The sequence below is a fragment of the Vipera berus genome (assembly GCF_964194415.1).
Source record: "Vipera berus genome assembly, chromosome: 1".
Classification (NCBI taxonomy): Eukaryota; Metazoa; Chordata; class Lepidosauria; order Squamata; family Viperidae; genus Vipera; species Vipera berus.
Genome location: NC_138202.1, coordinates 130197227 through 130215050, shown reverse-complemented (window position 1 = coordinate 130215050; position 17824 = coordinate 130197227). Strand labels below are relative to the sequence as shown.

At 40.0% G+C, this 17824-nt stretch overlaps 1 protein-coding gene across 3 annotated transcripts in view; it reads right to left on the bottom strand.

Moving 5' to 3' along the window:
• SLC15A2 (solute carrier family 15 member 2) overlaps positions 1-17824 on the bottom strand; it is a gene marked incomplete at its 5' end in the record, with an annotated part of 90532 nt that overhangs the window by 49376 nt on the left and 23332 nt on the right. For all 3 annotated transcript variants that reach the window (XR_014024793.1, XM_081315199.1, XM_081315200.1), the window contains 3 exons: positions 24-106; positions 4725-4802; positions 7693-7783. Coding sequence is in view for 2 of the 3 variants with exons in the window: in XM_081315199.1 (XP_081171325.1) it covers positions 24-106; positions 4725-4802; positions 7693-7783 (252 nt within the window). The remainder of the gene's footprint in view (positions 1-23; positions 107-4724; positions 4803-7692; positions 7784-17824) is intronic.

The window sequence follows — 17824 nt, the reverse complement described above, 5'->3', positions numbered from 1 at the left end:
TTTTGTACATAAAGCATACTTACTACAATGCACTTGCAAACTTTCAGCAAGATATTTCCTTGTGGTGGAGTCTTTTTGTAAAGTCTGTTTCCAGTGATGAACACAACTAGGCAAAAAAATGCAATTTCAGTATAGAAATAGAAGTATATAATTTATAACAATAACATACTGGTAGCAATTAAGAAAATTCTTCCACAAGGTGAGGCACTGATTTTCACTAATCTTCTTGCTATCCTTTTTGACTTCCTGCCTCAAAAACCTACATTTTTTTCCTGTTCTAAATACAGTATTTCTTTCCCTCGGTAAGTATTCAATGCAACATTAGAAAGTACTAATATGATCTAGCCTTGAAAGGCATGTTCAGGTTTAAACTGAGTGATTCGAAATCCTAGAGTGTATACCCACTCCATTACCACTGAAAGATTGCCTTATTTACCAATTTATTTATCTATTTATTTATGTGCTTGCTCGATGGGGCTTATTTACCACCCCGATCTAATAAAAACTATTTCACTAATTGGTAGACTTTAAAAAGAAATGACAGCATTTGCTAGCAAAGTTTCCCTTGACTATTATTTCTACGTTCCACTCATCAGATGACATCCAATTAAAAATAATACTACGCACAAAGCAGATGTCTTATTAAATAGGGAGCTTTGGGGCATTTGAAAGATGGGGAAGGGAGAGAAACGGCAATAACATTTCTGTAACATCAGCTACTTTCCACTGCCAAAACTACACCATCTATCAGCTGGCAAAACCCTTTTCCTAGTACAAACCATATAGCTCAATAGAAACGTGGAGATGCTGAAAACTGCTCAGATTAATCACCGGCCATTCTAACTTAGAACTTTCTACACTAGTTTTCTCCAAAGTGGTTAGAATCATTCCTTAGAGGTATATGGTATATTCAAGAAGTAAATGTTATTTTTGTTACTATCAGTACTATTAGTTAAAGTAGTATTAATTAAATTATTTTCATATGATAAATATTTGTGGGGGAATGTCAATGAACAGTCTGAAACTTCACGAAGAGGTTGATGAGCTGAAGAGTTTGGGAAGCCTGCTCTACACCAACTGGTTCTTCAGAAATTCAAAATAATACCTTTCTTAATTCAATCCTGAAGGTTAGAAAACAGGCCTAAGACCTTATGAATAAAAAGAATAAACTTGAGAACTTCATGTCAACTCCAACAAAAAAGAGCTTGAGGTGTTTTTCCATTTGAGAAGGACTTCATGGTTATCCCTTTCCAGAAGCCCCAATGTCATAACTTTAGTTGCTGTTTTTTAAAATAGGGAAATATACAGAGGACACTCAGTGACTAAAAACCACGATAGAGAAGAGAAACTTGAAATCCTGAGATAACACAGGTAGTATAGCCACCACAACTGGAACCAGCAGCGTTGTTGTTAAATGAAATGGTTGCAAAATAAAGCTGTGACTTTGCATATGAAGTTACTTCATCTTTCCTGTCTTAAACCGACTTAAGAAAAATTTATATGGCTGCCCAACTCAAGGTGACTCCAGGTGGGTTATAGAAATAAGGTCATAACTTATGAAGGTCATAAATGCAAGGATTGGTCGTAAAGTTACTTTTCCATCCATAACTGTGAACTGTTGCTCAACAAGAGCGACTTGTACATCTCTGAAAACAATCAGCATGGTTTATAATTTCCCTTGGTGGACAAATAACAGGAGGCAGGGATGGCTGTTGCCTGTATGTCTTTTTTTTTTCCAGGCCAGCTCGGCCATTAGACAGCTTCGGACAATGAATACACCTAGGCAGTTGTGAATACTATGCATGTTGTTGGAATGAATTCTTAAACAGAATAACAATTTGCACTGAAAATGAGACAGCTGCAGTAGAAGAAGATAGCAGGCTGCTTTCAGCAGCAGTTTCATTTTCACCTTTCTCAGCTGTCCCTTGACTCACTCTGAGCTTATTTACTTATGTGATTCAACTTTATCTTGCTGACCACAGGCCTCACTCCTGTGTGGAGGAAAAGAAACACAAATAGCAGCTTAACTAAGTGTCGGCAGAAAAGGGGGAAATTCTCTCCCAGGCTAGTTCACGCTCTTCTTAGCTTCCTCTGTGAAGCTGAGCAACATGACAACAAACTTTACTCAAGGACAATTAAGCACAGGTAATCCTCGACTTACAGCAGTTTCTTTAGTGACTATTTGAAGTTACGACATCCCTGGGAAAAGTGACTTATGGCCATTTTTCACTTACGACCATTCCAGCATCTCCATGGTCACATGGTCAAAATTCGGATGCTTGGCAACTGACTCATATTTATGATGGTTGCAGTGTCCCGGGGTCATGTGATCACCTTTTGCAACCTTCTGACAGGCAAAGTCAAGGGGGAAGCCAGATTCATTTAACAACCAGGTTACTAATTTAACAAGTGTGCAGCTGTGACAATAAAGGGGGTAAAATGGGGCAAAAATCACTTAGCAACAGAAATTTTGTGCTCAGTTGTGGTCGTAAGTTGAGGCCTACCCGTATTAGCAGAGGTAGAGGATGGGGAATCTAACGGCTCCCTCTCCCAGCTAATGCCTGATAAGAAGCACTGATTCAGTTTCCATATAGATTAAGGCTCTGGAGTGCATAGCGCCTTAAGTGGCATGAAAATAAGGGACAGATCACAAGATTTGTGATCAAGCCTTGACCTAGTGCAGGGGTAGGCAACCTCAGCTCTTTTATGACTCATGGCTGACTCAAGAATTCTGGGCGTTGAAGTCCATGAGTCATAAAAGAGCTGACCTGGTGCATCCTTGGTGAAAGGATCCCCATTCCAGAACTTGCCACTCGCCATTTACTAGACAGCAGGTAGAGTCTGACACCAAATAGAGTTCACTGCCTGATACTGCTTACTAAATGATGCAACTTCACTCCCATTGTGCTAGGATTGGCCCTAGCCAGTGTACCTATGTAGACTCAGATCTCCCCTGCCAAGACATAATGTATCTCAGGTTTGTCATTAGCAACAAGAGGAATTTCCTGCTAGGACAATTGAAGCTCAAGAGCTGGCAGGGGAAAAAAACGAAGCATCCCCAAGCTCCAGCATACCGAGCTGAAAACCACCTTCAGAGCAGTTTTTCCTGCACTGTAGTTCAGCAGAAAGTAAATCGGCTCAGCTTTCCAAGAGAAACATTGGCATGGGGTCACAGGTGTGTGGAGCTGAGCCAGGAGTGGTGCAGACTTCTTGAAAAGAAGTGCTGCACGTGAGCTAATGCATGGGAGAAAAATGAGTTCTTTAAATGAGACAAGGGCTGGATGTTTTTTTAAAAAAAAATAATAAAAAAAACTGAACTGAAACCCCCCCCTGTGAGAAACTGTTTTCAAGCCACGTAAGCCAGGGATCAGCCTTTTATTTCCCTATGGGATTTTTGTTTTGCTTTGTCTTTGGCCTCAAAAGGCTGGCTTAGAAGGCTGCAAGGATGATCTGGAGATGCATGGTAAAGATTAGTGACGCAATAATTCTCACAATGGGAGAATGGATGGTAAAGGCGATGCAGTTGGCAGAGATGACAAAACTGACTGTTTCCATTAAAGAGAAGAACCTGTTAGTTTTGTTTCTACTTGGAAACCACTTCTGGACAGTTTGCTCAAAACTGAAAGAAATGAAACTTTGATTTTAGGTTTTGAGGATTAGAATGATTTTGTTGTTATTGAGATGCTTGAAATGTTTAGAAATGTAAAGCTAAAAGTTGAGGATACAGCTTTTGTGTATTCTATTGCACTGAAAAAAGTTGGAAAACAGTAATCTTTCTTCTTTCCTTCCTTTTTTCTTTCTTTCCTTCCTTCCTTTTTTCCTTCCCTCCTCCCTCTCTCTCTTCCTCCCTCCCTCCTTCTTTCTTTCTTTCTTTTTCTTCTTTCTTTCTTTCTTTCTTTCTTTCTTTCTTTCTTTCTTTCTTTCTTTCTTTCTTTCTTTCTTTCTTTCTTTCTTTTTCTTCTTTCTTTCTTTCTTTCTTTCCTCTCTCTCTCTCTCTCTCTTTCTTTCTTTCTTTCTTTCTTTCTTTCTTTCTTTCTTTCTTTCTTTCTTTCTTCTTCTTTTACCTTTCTAACTTTTCTTTCTTTTTATATTTTTATCTTATAAAAAACTTTACTAAAATACTCTAAAATAAAAAGATACACCATAAAGATTAGAGACAAAATGTTAGCCTTTATTTGTGAAAGCACCCAGGGGTACCTTTTCACTGAAATAGGTTCCAAAAATCATGCTGAAGTCTTATTGATGAATTTCAGTGACATGAAAAAATGTAACCAGGAAGCTGTATGTGGCCAGCAACCCATATGTTGCCCCTCTTTGGACATTGCAGAACAAGATGGAAAAATAGTTTTTATTTTATAAAATAAACTGCTAACCCAGATCTATTTTGAAGCTGCCAATAAAAGCAGCCCCCTTGAGGTGTATAAAAAAAATGTTTTCCTTGTGGGAAATAAAGATGTCACAGATTGGTAGAAGGGCCTCTTCAGAATGGAAAGGATTGGACGTCTATTGAACTCCCCTGCTGTTTAAAGACAAAGAGCTTCATTTCTGCCTTGCAATTCCAGTAGAGGAGAACCTGGGGAGCTTGGGGTTGGGAGGATGTCACATAGATTTCCTTACTTGGTGCACAGAAGAAAGATCATCTCTTTTAAGTTGTTTGAAGAACCTGTGATTGCCCTCCCTTTTATTGTCTCTTTCAATCTCTCTCTTTTATAACTGCTACTTACCAAGAGCTACAATCATTAAAGCAGCAGGAACCCCAAAAGCCAGAGTGTAGCAGTCCCCTCCAAAGCATTGCACGCTCCCTAAGAAAATGAGAAACAAGTTATTATGTTCACAAGTTAAAACTTTCCACCCTTTCCCTCCACTGCTATATTGTACAAAGAGGGAAGTTTCTGGAGATCAGAATGTACTACACACAGTTCTTCACACTTTGGCACTCTACTACCAATCCACCTGTTGTGTAGCTGGTTCTTCGCAGGCATTGAGCAAGACGGAAGGTTCAAAACAGCAACATTGAAGGTCAGAACAAAACAGAAGCAACAAGGGAGCTGCTGCACGGCTATTTATACAGTTGGCCGATAGGTGGCGACCAATAGGTTTGAAGCATAGGTTTCCCACCCAAAGACCTACTTAGCTGGCTGGAGACAACCAGTCTGGACCGGCTATCAACCATTACAACATACACCTGAACTAGCACTTAGCAACTGAATGCAAGCAATTAGCAAGCAGTGCAACAAGAGCAAACACTTACAATATATATACAAAAGGCCAATACATTACACCACCCCTATGCAACTTGAACTGATTTCAGCTTTGACCACACAAAGTGGCATCCTGAATATAACTTCTTTGACTTTTATGGAACCTGTTGTAAATATTCTGTTGTTGAGCCTGCAATGAAGTAGTTTCAAAATTCCATCACTGCATACTATGGATGATTGATGATGATGATGATTCTTATGAACTATACACAGATTTCTCTAGCAATAGCACTGAGACTTATATACCACTTCACAGTGCTTTACAGCTCTCTCTAAGTGGTCACAATATTATCCCCACTAATCTGGGTCCTCATTTTACTGACTTCAGAAGGATGGAAGGCGGAGTCAACCTTGAGCTCCATCAAGATATAACTCCTGGAAGTGAGCAGTGAGTTAGCCTGCAGTCCTGCATTCTAACCACTGCCCCATCACAGCTCTTCCCATGTTCTCAGCAAATCAGTTTCTTGCATTATAGGAGGCCCTGACAAAACATGTAATTAAGTAAAATCTGAGAACAGAAAAGAGTTTCTCAGACAAAGGAGCCAGACCAGGATCAGGAAAATTGGAACCCTGTTCTTTTGCCACCTGACAATAGGTTACAAATCCAGTCTGAATACTTATAGCAAGGGTGTCAAACTGCCAGCCTAGGGGCCGGATGCGTCACAATGAAACCACGCCCAACCTAGTGCCGGCATTGGAAAAAAAGTCATTGCGACACGTCATGTGGCATTGCGAGTTTGACACCCCTGATTTATAGTGATAACACTGGACCCAGGAGAGATAAAGTGCTTCTTTTTGACACCTAATCTATCTGCATCTTCCTGCTGATGGATCTCCATTTTGAGAATCCTGATATCTCATATCAAGTAAGACTTTGCCCACTAACTTTTGAAAATACAATCCAATTCTGCAAGTATTGGAACACGGGGCAGAAAAGAAATCAAGAAAGTAATTATGCTGCTGGAAAATGACATCCAAATTTGGGCCAACACTAAGACTGCTTGATCTGAATACTACACAATTTTGTTATAGGAAGGCTTACCTAATAGCAACGCTGGGTGCATGGATATATTTTGCTAGAGAGGTTTGTGAGGTGGAATAGGGGGAAGAACAACTAATTAGGCTTTGAAATTGGAGCCTGTTTTGCAAGCTACAACAGAGGAAATGGCCTAAAATAATCCCACATGCTGATCTTTGCCTCTGCTGTATGGTGCAATACATGCACGTGTGTGCACACACCAGACCGAATTGAGGCATATTCTTCAGAAAGCTTGGATTTTACCACCTCCATTAAATATTCTGCACAACATAAAATAGGAGAAATGAAAACAAAATCCTGACGCAGCTGCACAACCAACAGGGTAGAATATTGCTAATAAAATATTGATCACAATTATGCACTGTGTAGCATCTCTGTCTGAAGTTCACTTTTCTGCCTGATATGAGCTTATTTATTTTTCTTTCCAGAAGATAAGCCAAAATTTTACAGTCAAAGCAGGAAGTGTTCTGCTCTGCAAACAGATTACTTCTGATCTACAGCAGGAGATATTTGAAGTTGCTCAGTGCTGAAACCTGAAAGGTCACATACCACTGCCAAATTTCTGAGAAAATGAGGGTCATTTTGGTTTGATTTTCTTTTAAAAAGACTTTTTAAAATCTCATGCCTTCATTCTACTCCAAAATATGCCACTGTTTTTATTTTTCCTAACTATGATCTATGTAGATGTAAGAAGCTTGTGCTTTTCCCCTCATAATGTGTGGAGCAAAAGTCAATCCAATCCATATTAGCCCAGCTGAATGGCTTTGTTTTTTCTCGTGTATACTAGAACAAATACAGAAGACTAGCAGTTCCTCAGATTCCATCCCGCTGTTAAAGAGGTTCACAGGGAAAATAATAAAAAATATTTATACATGTGTTGTTGAACTGCTCTGTGAAGTATGAAGGCAAGATCTAGTCTGCTTTTATTTTGGGGATTTTAGAGCATGGCCCATATGCTGCCACCACATTCCTCTGGATTTGGTCATGGCTTAGAGGAGAGGAAGACAAATATAGCAATCAAAATACCGAAGGGCCAGTGGCAATCTTTCCCTTTTAAAATGATGGAAGAAGTATGTTGATGTTATATTCTTGAATATACTGCAAAATTACAATTTTCTAAAAAAAATATTGTAATAATTGCTGTTCTTCGGAAACAGTGCAGGATAATGGCGATGGTCTAGTGAAGTTATTCCAAAGGACCATTTAATTTCTTTACTCAGAAGAGAAATTAGAAGAAGTTAGAAGCCGATGAGCATTGTGGGGGGTGATGGTGCATCTCATCATTATGAGCTCAAACATTTGTGAACACATCTGTGGCACTTTAGTTGATCTTGTTTCCCAAGGGTGAATTTTAAATTCCGTTACCCATGGTCATTGTAAACAAACACTGACCTCTTAGCACAGGAGTAAGAAAAGTGGAGATCAAGCTTCCTGCGTTAATGGCAAGATAGAAAACGGAGAAGAACTTGTTTCTTTCCTGGACCTAAAACAAAACAAGATCACATCGGTTTGATATTATAGCACATCTTAAAAGATGAGCATGGGTTTCTTAAAAAAGGGATTCCAGTGGTCCCACTGAATTATGGTAACAATATGAAACACTGACATAACATCTATCTTAAAAATTGACATATTTTTTTAAAAATTAACATGAGATTATATTTTTAAAAGCTGGGTTAAAAGAGACATGGGTTCATACATATGTATGTTTGTGTATGTGTATGTATGTATGTATGTATGTATGTATATGTATATATATATATATATATACACACACACACACAGAGGGAGAGAGAGAGAGAGAGAGAGAGAGAGAGAGAGAGAGAGAGAGAGAGAGAGAGAGAGAGAGAGAGAGAGAGAGAGAGAGAGAGAGAGAGAGAGAGAAGTAACTAGGAGAAATGCAGCATAGTGAATGGATTTGCAAGGAGAGCAATAGCCACTCATTCAGTGCATGCTTTTAATTGAATCAGTCTAACCTGTCAGTCCTTGAGAACTCATTATATCTTCATACATTAAAAAAATCAACCGCTACTGGGAAACTATAATTGATAAGACATTATCAACCACAGCTGTAATCTCTGAATAGTGGACTGGCTATTTTGAATCAATAACATCTCATTCATAAATCCATTTGCATGGAATTCTCAGTTCACTTATTTTAGTGGAACTTACAAAAACAAACATTATTTTAGCCAGATGCATTCAAGGGATTACGGTAATTTGTTTTTAGTTATACTATCAGGAGGAAGAAGAACTATTGTGATGTGTTAATTAACAGTTGGGGTCTGCAGCATCAAAACTATTGCACCGTATCTGTCCTGTTGGGTGCAGTTGTATTTTATTCAATTTCTATTATATTTTATTATACTGTGTGTGGTCATTTTAATTGCCATGTGCCCTTTTATTTTATTTTATTATTTTATTTTATTCAATGTATATGTGTTTGAACCGGTTACTCAGTACACTGACTGGCAATGTTCTCTTTTAGAATACCAAATTCCATACCCTTTCAGTTCTGATTTTTTTTTCCATTTTTGTATCCCGTTTGTGACATTTAAAGCATTTTTGTACAATTGCTGGCATCATCCACAAACCTTCTGGCATTTTTGTACTACCATCAATACTGCTGCTTTTCAATGCTCAGATTTCTGCATGAACTGACAGTGTCCCCACTAGCTGACCAAGGGGTATGTAGAAAAATCATCTGCCAGTCAGTTCTCTGCCCTCCAGTTTTGTCGTTATCTCATTGAAGATGTTTTCATGCAGAAGAGAGAGAGGAAAATATCCCTCTTCACTGTGAGCAGAAGCTGCAAAGCCATACCTTTCCACAAGTGAACAAGAAAGAGAAAATCTGCAGAACGAGGCTGCTGGATTTCTTAATAAGAGTCTGTCTTGGATCATGTGACCAGGATAGAAGCACAAGGCAGACTTAGAATGGAATTGTCTGCGTTATTCCAAGCCACTGCCCAATTCCTTTGCCATAATATGCAGTTTTCCCCCAGGAATGTTTCTCTCTTCATCTGTTGGTGGAGATTCTCAATCATCCAGGTTATTGTTGTCTCAAAGATGCTTTTTTCTTTTCTTCTTCAAAAGGCAACTGGACTGTTTTTTTCCTTGAGGAAGAAGACGAAAATGTTTTGCTTCTCATCCAAGAAGCTTCATCAGTTCTGATCGTGGGAATGGTAGAATAATAGGTACTGAGAGTTGAGACTGAATGGTGGGGGGATGGAAGGATAGGTTCAGATAGGAGGGGGGGGATGGAAGTAATCTGGTTGTTATCACTCTTCATCTTTTTTCTTATCATCTCTTCATCATTTTTGAACCTGATAGTCTTTTGACATGTGTGTGTGTGTGTGTGTGTTTGTTTGTGTGTGTGTGTGTGTGTGTGTAGGTAGGTAGGTAGGTAGGTAGGTAGGTAGGTAGATAGATAGATAGATAGAGATAGAGATAGAGATAGAGATAGAGATAGAGATAGAGATAGAGATAGAGATAGAGAGAGAGAGAGAGAGAGATAGAGATACAGATACAGATACAGATACAGATACAGATACAGATACAGATACAGATACAGATACAGATACAGATATAATAAAATATCCATGAAACAAGTCTGATGCACTATAGCTCCATGACTTCAACAGGGAAAGGAAGAAAGATAAGGAGCTGGTAAAGATCCTTGGTGGTATGGTTTTGCTTTGGAAGATGAAGGAAATACTACAAGCATTTTCCTTTAAAATGTTTGAATTGAAAATACTGTAATCCTTTGAAGCTTTCTAATTTCATCTTTTTATATATGTGTGATGCTATTTTAGCTACATACATTTTTATACTCAAAGGAGAGTTTGTTCTAAATGTGAAGGAATATACAGACAGCAGCCCTTTCATTTGTTTCCTTTTGGTCATTTTTAAGATGGAATATGTGAACTGTAAAATGAAAATACCGTAGATGAAAAAAATGAGTGCATTTGAGCAAGTTGCAATAAAAAATGAATAAGATATTGATTTCGCACCAATAGAATAAGTGATGATGAAAATAGCCAGGTTTTTATGAGATCTCAGCTTATTATAGGGACTGATCAGAACAATTAGCTAGTTTTTTTTTAATAGCACAGACGTTTGCTTGATATTTGAGGATACCTTCAGGTATTCCAAAATAAGTTTGAAAAGCCACATAAAGTATTAGGGCTGCTTTTTTTGATTACTCAAAGCATAATTCAAAGTTAGCTGTGAAATCAAGACTGATTATGTTCTATACACCCAGTTTAGGATATTAGAATCAAATTTATCTACATAAGAGTATAAAGATTCAGATTTCACGATTACTTATTCAACTGTGAGTGACAGAGCAGAGCAAGGAATTGCTGAGGTAATAAAAGAATTCAAGACTCAACCTGATCTTGAAAGCTTTTGCCAGATCACAATTATCCCATTATATTTTTGTGTTGATTAACAAAAAATGATAGACTAAACCAGGTTTGCTTCTACTTTCACATACAATAATTGTATGAAAAGGAAGGTGGGAAGGAAAGCAATATACATTGAGAAAATAATGTTGCAAGTTCTCCAAGAATTATTTAATGTTAACTGAGTTGACTGTGAATTATCTTTTTATGTGCAAGACTATATTTGGCATCAAGGACCGTGGAGTTCCAACTATGGACTGTGTTAATAGGCAAGAGTGGAAGGCACTGGAAGAAGTGAATGGCAAAGATAATGAAACATTTGAACCACACATTTTCTTAGGCTGTGGTGCAATTATTCTCAGTACAACCTTGAAGTCACAAATACCCTTTTTGGAGTCCATTTTGCCTAATAGGATCTTCTCTATACATCTGCCAAAATGCAGCAGCACAGTTGAGGAAGGACACTCCCAGTGATTTATCTAATAAATTCAGAGGGAATCGGAAAGCAAGGCAAAATGGCTTATTCTTGTTCTTCCACATGGAGTATATTCCTTATCTGTATGAAGATGAATAGAATTGCCTAATTATTTAAATAGCATAAAGGGATTAAACACTCATTGTGGTTGATCACACTAGAAACCCATTGACATTGTAAAATGGTTTGAATTATATTAATGCACACTGGTTTCTAATACACAGAAGAGATCTGATTACTAGGCAATGTGTAAGTTGATTGCTTTATATGCTCTGCTCATTCCTGAAAAGAAAATGTGGTTTTCATACCACTCACATTTCCTGATCTCCTTGGAAATAGGGGAAAATAAAAGAAATTGTTATGCTAATCCATGCATGCAAAAAATGGGGAGGAACAGAAGAAATGGAGAGTTAAGAAAACTATTTATTTAATATTTTCATTACAGGTCAGTGACAAATTTGGGGTGGAGGCATTCCTTCAGACTAAGGCCTACCAATAGGTAAATATATAATCCTTGAACAGGATCCACATACATTTAATCTTAATAGTGAAACCATGCAGAATGAAATGAAAATGCCATGCCTATAAACTAACAGGGGGGGGGACCTTGTTTATGCCCTGCCTTGAGAATGTGAGAGGATTATGAGAGTTAGTTTTCCCACAGTCACTGAAAAACAAGGTAACAAATCTGATTATTGGGAAAACAAGATAGAAATGGAAACTGACCCTTTTGTGCAACAGAGGGCCCCAATAGGTTACATGGGAAGATAGGAAGAAGAAAGAGGTGCAAAATACTTTGAAGACTGAGCACAAATCAAGGTCAAGAACAGAGAAATAACTGGAATTTTTTTTATTATGGCCTCCTAACCTTCCCTCCCCCTTCATGGATTACTGCCTTGTCGTGGCGAAGAGGCTGGCGTAATTCAATGAAGCTATGAGATATGCCGTGCAGGGCCACCCAAGACGGAAAGGTCATAGCAGAGAGTTCTGACAAAACGTGATCCACTGGAGAAGGAAATGGCAACCCACTCCAGTATCTTTGCCATGAAAACCCTATGGACAGTACCAAAAGGCAAAACGATATGACGCTGGAAGATGAGCCCCTCAGGTCGGAAGGCATCCAGTATGCTACTGGGGAAGAGCAGAGGGCTAGTACTAGGAGCGCCAGAAAGAATGAAGCAACTGGGCCAAAGCCGAAAGGACGCTCAGCTGTGGATGTGTCTGGTGGTGAAAGGAAAACCTGGAATGTAAGATCTATGAATCAAGGCAAGCTGGATGTGTTCAAACAAGAGATGACAAGACTGAACATTGACATCTTAGGTATCAGCGAACTAAAATGGACAGGAATGGGTGAATTTAATTCAGATGACCATCAGGTATACTACTGCGGGCAAGAATCCCTCAGGAGAAATGGAGTAGCCTTCATAGTCAATAAAAGAGTAGGAAAAGCAATACTGGGATACAATCCCCAAAATGACAGAATGATCTCAGTTCGAATCCAAGGCAAACCATTCAATATCACAATAGTCCAAGTCTGTGCCCCAACCACCAGTGCTGAAGAGGATGAAATTGACCGGTTCTATGAAGCCCTACAAGGGACGCGGTGGCTCAGTGGGTTAGGACGCTGAGCTTGTCGATCGGAAGGTCGGCAGTTTGGCGGGTCGAATCCCGAGTGCCGCGTAGCAGAGTGAGCGCCTGTTACTCGTCCCAGCTTCTGCCCACCTAGCAGTTCGAAAGCACGTAAAAATGCAAGTAGAAAAATAGGGACCACTACGGTGGGAAGGTAACAGCGTTCCGTGCGCCTTTGGCGTCTAGTCATGCCGGCCACATGACCACGGAGATGTCCTCGGACAAGCGCTGGCTCTTCGGCTATGAAACGGAGATGAGCACCGGCCCCTAGAGTCGGAAACGACTAGCACACATGTGCGGGGGAACCTTTACCTTTACCTTATGAAGCCCTACAGCACCTTATAGAACTAACACCAAAAAATGATGTCCTTATCATCATGGGGGATTGGAATACTAAAGTAGGAAGCCAAAAGATAACCGGAATAACAGGCAAGTTTGGCCTTGGAGTGCAAAATGAAGCAGGGCACAGGCTGATAGAATTTTGTCAAGAGAATATGATGGTCATAGCAAACACTCTTTTCCAACAACCCAAGAGACAGCTCTACACATGGACATCACTAGATGGTCAACACAGAAATCAGATTGACTATATGCTCTGCAGCCAAAGATGGAGAAGCTCTATACAGTCAGTAAAAACAAGACCAGGAGCTGACTGTGGCTCAGACCATGAGCTTCTCGCTGAAAAATTTAGGCTTAAACTGAAGAAAGTAGGGAAAAGCACTAGGCCACTCAGGTATGAATTAAATCATATCCCTGTTGAATATACAGTAGAGGTGACAAATAGATTTAAGGAATTAGATCTGATAGATAGAGTGCCTGAAGAACTATGGATGGAGGTTCGCAACACTGTACAAGAGGTAGCAACTAAAACCATCCCAAAGAAAAAGAAATGCAAGAAAGCAAAATGGCTGTCTGAGGAAGCTTTGCAAATAGCTGAGGAAAGGAGGGAAGCAAAAGGCAAGGGAGAAAAAAAAAGATACGCCCAATTGAATGCAGAATTCCAGAGAATAGCTAGAAGAGATAAGAATGCCTTCTTAAATGAACAGTGCAAAGAAATAGAAGAAAACAATAGAATAGGGAGGACCAGAGATCTCTTCAAGAAAATTGGAGAGATGAACGGAATGTTTAATGCAAAAATGGGCATGATAAAGGACCAAAATGGCAGGGACCTAACAGAGGCAGAAGAGATTAAGAAGAGGTGGCAAAATTACACAGAAGAACTATACAAGAATGAGCTTAACATCCCTGATAATCACAACGAGGTGGTCACTAACCTCGAGCCAGACATCCTAGAATGTGAAGTGAAGTGGGCCTTAGAAAAGCTGAGCAACAACAAAGCTAGCGGAGGTGACAGTATTCCAGCTGAGCTATTCAAAATCTTAAAAGACGATGCAGTAAAAGTGCTACACTCAATTTGCCAGCAAATTTGGAAAACTGAACAGTGGCCACAGGATTGGAAAAGATTGGTTTACATTCCAATTCCAAAGAAAGGCAGTGCCAAAGAATGTTCAAACTATCGCACCATTGCACTCATTTCTCATGCTAGTAAAGTTATGCTTAAAATCCTACAAGCTAGACTCCAGCAGTATGTGGATCGAGAACTACCAGAAGTACAGGCAGGATTTCAAAGAGGCAGAGGAACTAGAGATCAAATTGCTAACATACGCTGGATCATGGAGAAAGCTAGAGAGTTCCAGAAAAACATCTACTTCTGCTTCATTGACTATGCTAAAGCCTTTGATTGTGTGGATCATAACAAACTGTGGCGAGGACTTCCGGTGGCTCCGCGGCGACAGAGACAGCCTTCCCGGGCTGCCCGCGGCTCAGCTGTTGTTTTTTCGCCCGAAACAGCGCCGATCAGCTGTTCGGGCGAATTCGAAGCCCCCTCCTCGGGAGAAGAGGAGGAGGCGAGCTCCCAGGTAGGGGTAGAGTTCTCCAGGGCCGCCTGAGCTTATGGCTTGGGCGGCTGAAGGATTGAACTCCCCCGTAGCCTGGGCTGCTCCCAGCTGGCCGGCGCCTCTGCTCCTGACTTCTTGGAGCAGAGCCAGCCGTCTGCGACCACCCCTGCCTGAAGGAATGACTATGGATTAAAGGAGCAGGCAGAGCGATACAAGTGGAAAAGGTGAAGAAGATTATTATATTTTACTCTCCAGCTTGATGGACTTTTTTTGGACTATAAAACTGAAGTGAAACTGCGTCACAATTGGTAAAAGATGGCGGCTAAACCACCCCCTAAAACTCTTCGGAGTGCTGGAACTTCTCCGGTGCAACAATCATCATTGCAGGCGTTGCATCCTCCTGATGTATTGACATCAAAGGATCTGCAAGATGCTCTTGAAAAACACACCCAGGTAATTTTGGAATCAATTAATGATAGATTTGCACAGATGGAGGAGAAATTGGAGAAACTGGAGAAGAGAATGGAGGAGAGGATGGAACAGAAGCTCAGTGAGATGAAGGTAGACAGATGAAGTGTGTAAAGTGGCTCGTTGTGTGGAAGAATTGGAGGAAAAGCTAGAGGACTTGACTCAAAAGAATGCTATATTAGAAGCAAAAGTATTGGAGAATGAAGATAAAATGGACAAGGAACTGAGTCTTGCTCAATATTACCAGATGCAGTTTGCCATTAGAATTAGAGGCTTAAAGGAGAATACTAAGGAAGATCTAAAGCAGCTTGTTTCTGAGGCTTTCGAAGTAGTGTTGAAACAGCCAGCATTTGAAATAAAAGGAGGCATGGATAAAGTGTTTCGTGTGAATTCATGGATTGCTAGACAGAGAAAGTTGCCTAGAGATGTGGTGGTATATTTTGCAAAAAGGGAAACTAGAGATGAAGTTATACAAGCTGCTTATGATACTAAAGTTGTGATTGCTAACCAAGAAGTTTTGGTCTTAAAAGTAATTCCTCCAAAGATTTTAAGGAGAAGGAAGGACTTTACATTTCTTGTGCAAGAGCTCAAGCAACGAGATATAAGGTTCAGATGGGAGATCCCAGTGGGGTTGATGGTGACGCACGAAGGTAAAAGGTACCGTTTGGTTACTGTGATGCAAGCGCGAGATTTCTACAATAATGTTTTAAATACAACGCCATTAACACTTTTGGAAGCTGAAAAGGGATCTGGAGAAGGAGCGTATCAAGAGGCCGAAGATGGTCAGATAGAAGACAACGGTGTTGGAGGAGATCAAGAGACAACCTCGTCGGATGAGTCTATAAAACAGAGGGTGACGCGTGCTGCTGCAAAACGATCTAAGAAGAGAAAATAGCAGGATTTGCAGAAGTCTATGGAACTTCTACGATGTAGTCAAGTAGTCAAGTATGGGTGGTGGTAAAAGGTTTAGGTGTAGACGCAAGATATTTTCATACGTGGTGGTTTTGTGGAAAGGATGAGTTGTTGTTTTTTTTGGATTAAAGCTTGGTGGAATATACAGAAGTTTCTTAAATGGAGGTTAAAGTTTTGTTCGCAATCTATTTTTTTTTCTTTCTCTTTTTTTCTTTTTTGTTTGTTTGGAATAACTATAGATATGGTACTGGAAGAGGAACGGCCGATTACAGAAGAGTTAACTTTAAAGTTTTTTGATTTGGTTGAGGTGTTTTTTTTTGTCTTTAATATATATTTAATACTATTAAGGCTTGTTTCATCTTATATAAGTTAGAGAGTGTGTCTTTTTTTATTTTTTAGTTTTTTATATATATTTAATATTGCTAAGGTTTGTTTTATCCTACATAAGCTAGAGAGTGATGGATTTTAGAACTTATAGTTGTTAGTATATGGTTGCTTAGGTTTGTTTTTTTATATATATATACCTTGTATTTAGCTCTGGGAAGTAGGGGGGGAGGGGGGGAGGGGGGGAGGGAGGGGGGGGAAGGAGGGAGGGGGGCAGGGGGGGGAGGTAGGGGGGGAGGAGGGAGTGGGAAGGGGGGTTTCTTAAAGGAAAATTGTATTTTAAAACTTTTCAATAAAAAAAAAAAACAAACTGTGGCAAGTTCTTAAAGAGATGGGCGTACCAGACCATCTTATTTGTCTCTTGAGAAACCTATATGTGGGCCAAGAAGCAACAGTGAGAACTGGACACGGAACCACTGATTGGTTCAAAATTGAGAAAGGAGTCTGGCAAGGCTGTATACTGTCGCCCTGCCTATTTAATTTATATGCAGAGCACATCATGAGAAAGGCCGGGCTAGATGAATCAAAAGTTGGAATTAAAATTGCTGGAAGAAATATCAACAACCTAAGATATGCAGATGATACCACTCTAATGGCAGAAAGTGAAGAAGAACTAAAGAGTGAAGAAGGAGAGTGCAAAACTTGGGTTGAAACTTAACATTAAAAGAACCAAGATCATGGCATCCGGCCCTCTCAATTCCTGGCAAATAGATGGGGAAGAAATGGAGGTAGTGACAGATTTTATTTTCCTGGGCTCCAAGATCACTGCAGATGGGGACTGTAGCCAAGAAATTAAAAGACGCTTGGTCCTGTGGAGGAAAGCCATGGCAAATCTAGACAGCACACTAAAAAGCAGAGACATCACCTTGTCAACAAAAGTGTGTATAGTCAAGGCTATGGTCTTCCCAGTTGCAATGTATGGCAGTGAAAGTTGGACCATAAGAAAGGCTGAGTGCCAAAGAATTGAGGCCTTTGAACTGTGGTGCTGGAGAAGACTCCTGTGAGTCCCTTGGACTGCAAGGCGATCAAAACGGTCAGTCCTAGAGGAGATCAACCCTGACTGCTCTTTAGAAGGTCAGATCCTGAAGTTGAAACTCAAATACTTTGGCCACCTAATGAGAAGGAAAGACTCACTGGAGAAGAGCCTAATGGTGGGAAAGATTGAGGGCAATAGAAGAAGGGGACGACAGAGAAAGAGGTGGCTGGATGGAGTCACTGAAGCAGTAGGCGTGAGCTCAAATGGACTCCAGAAGATGGTAGAGGACAGGAAGGCCTGGAGGAACGTTGTCCATAGGGTCGTGATGGGTTGGACACGATTTCGCAGCTAACAACAACAAAACCTTCCCTCAAAAATG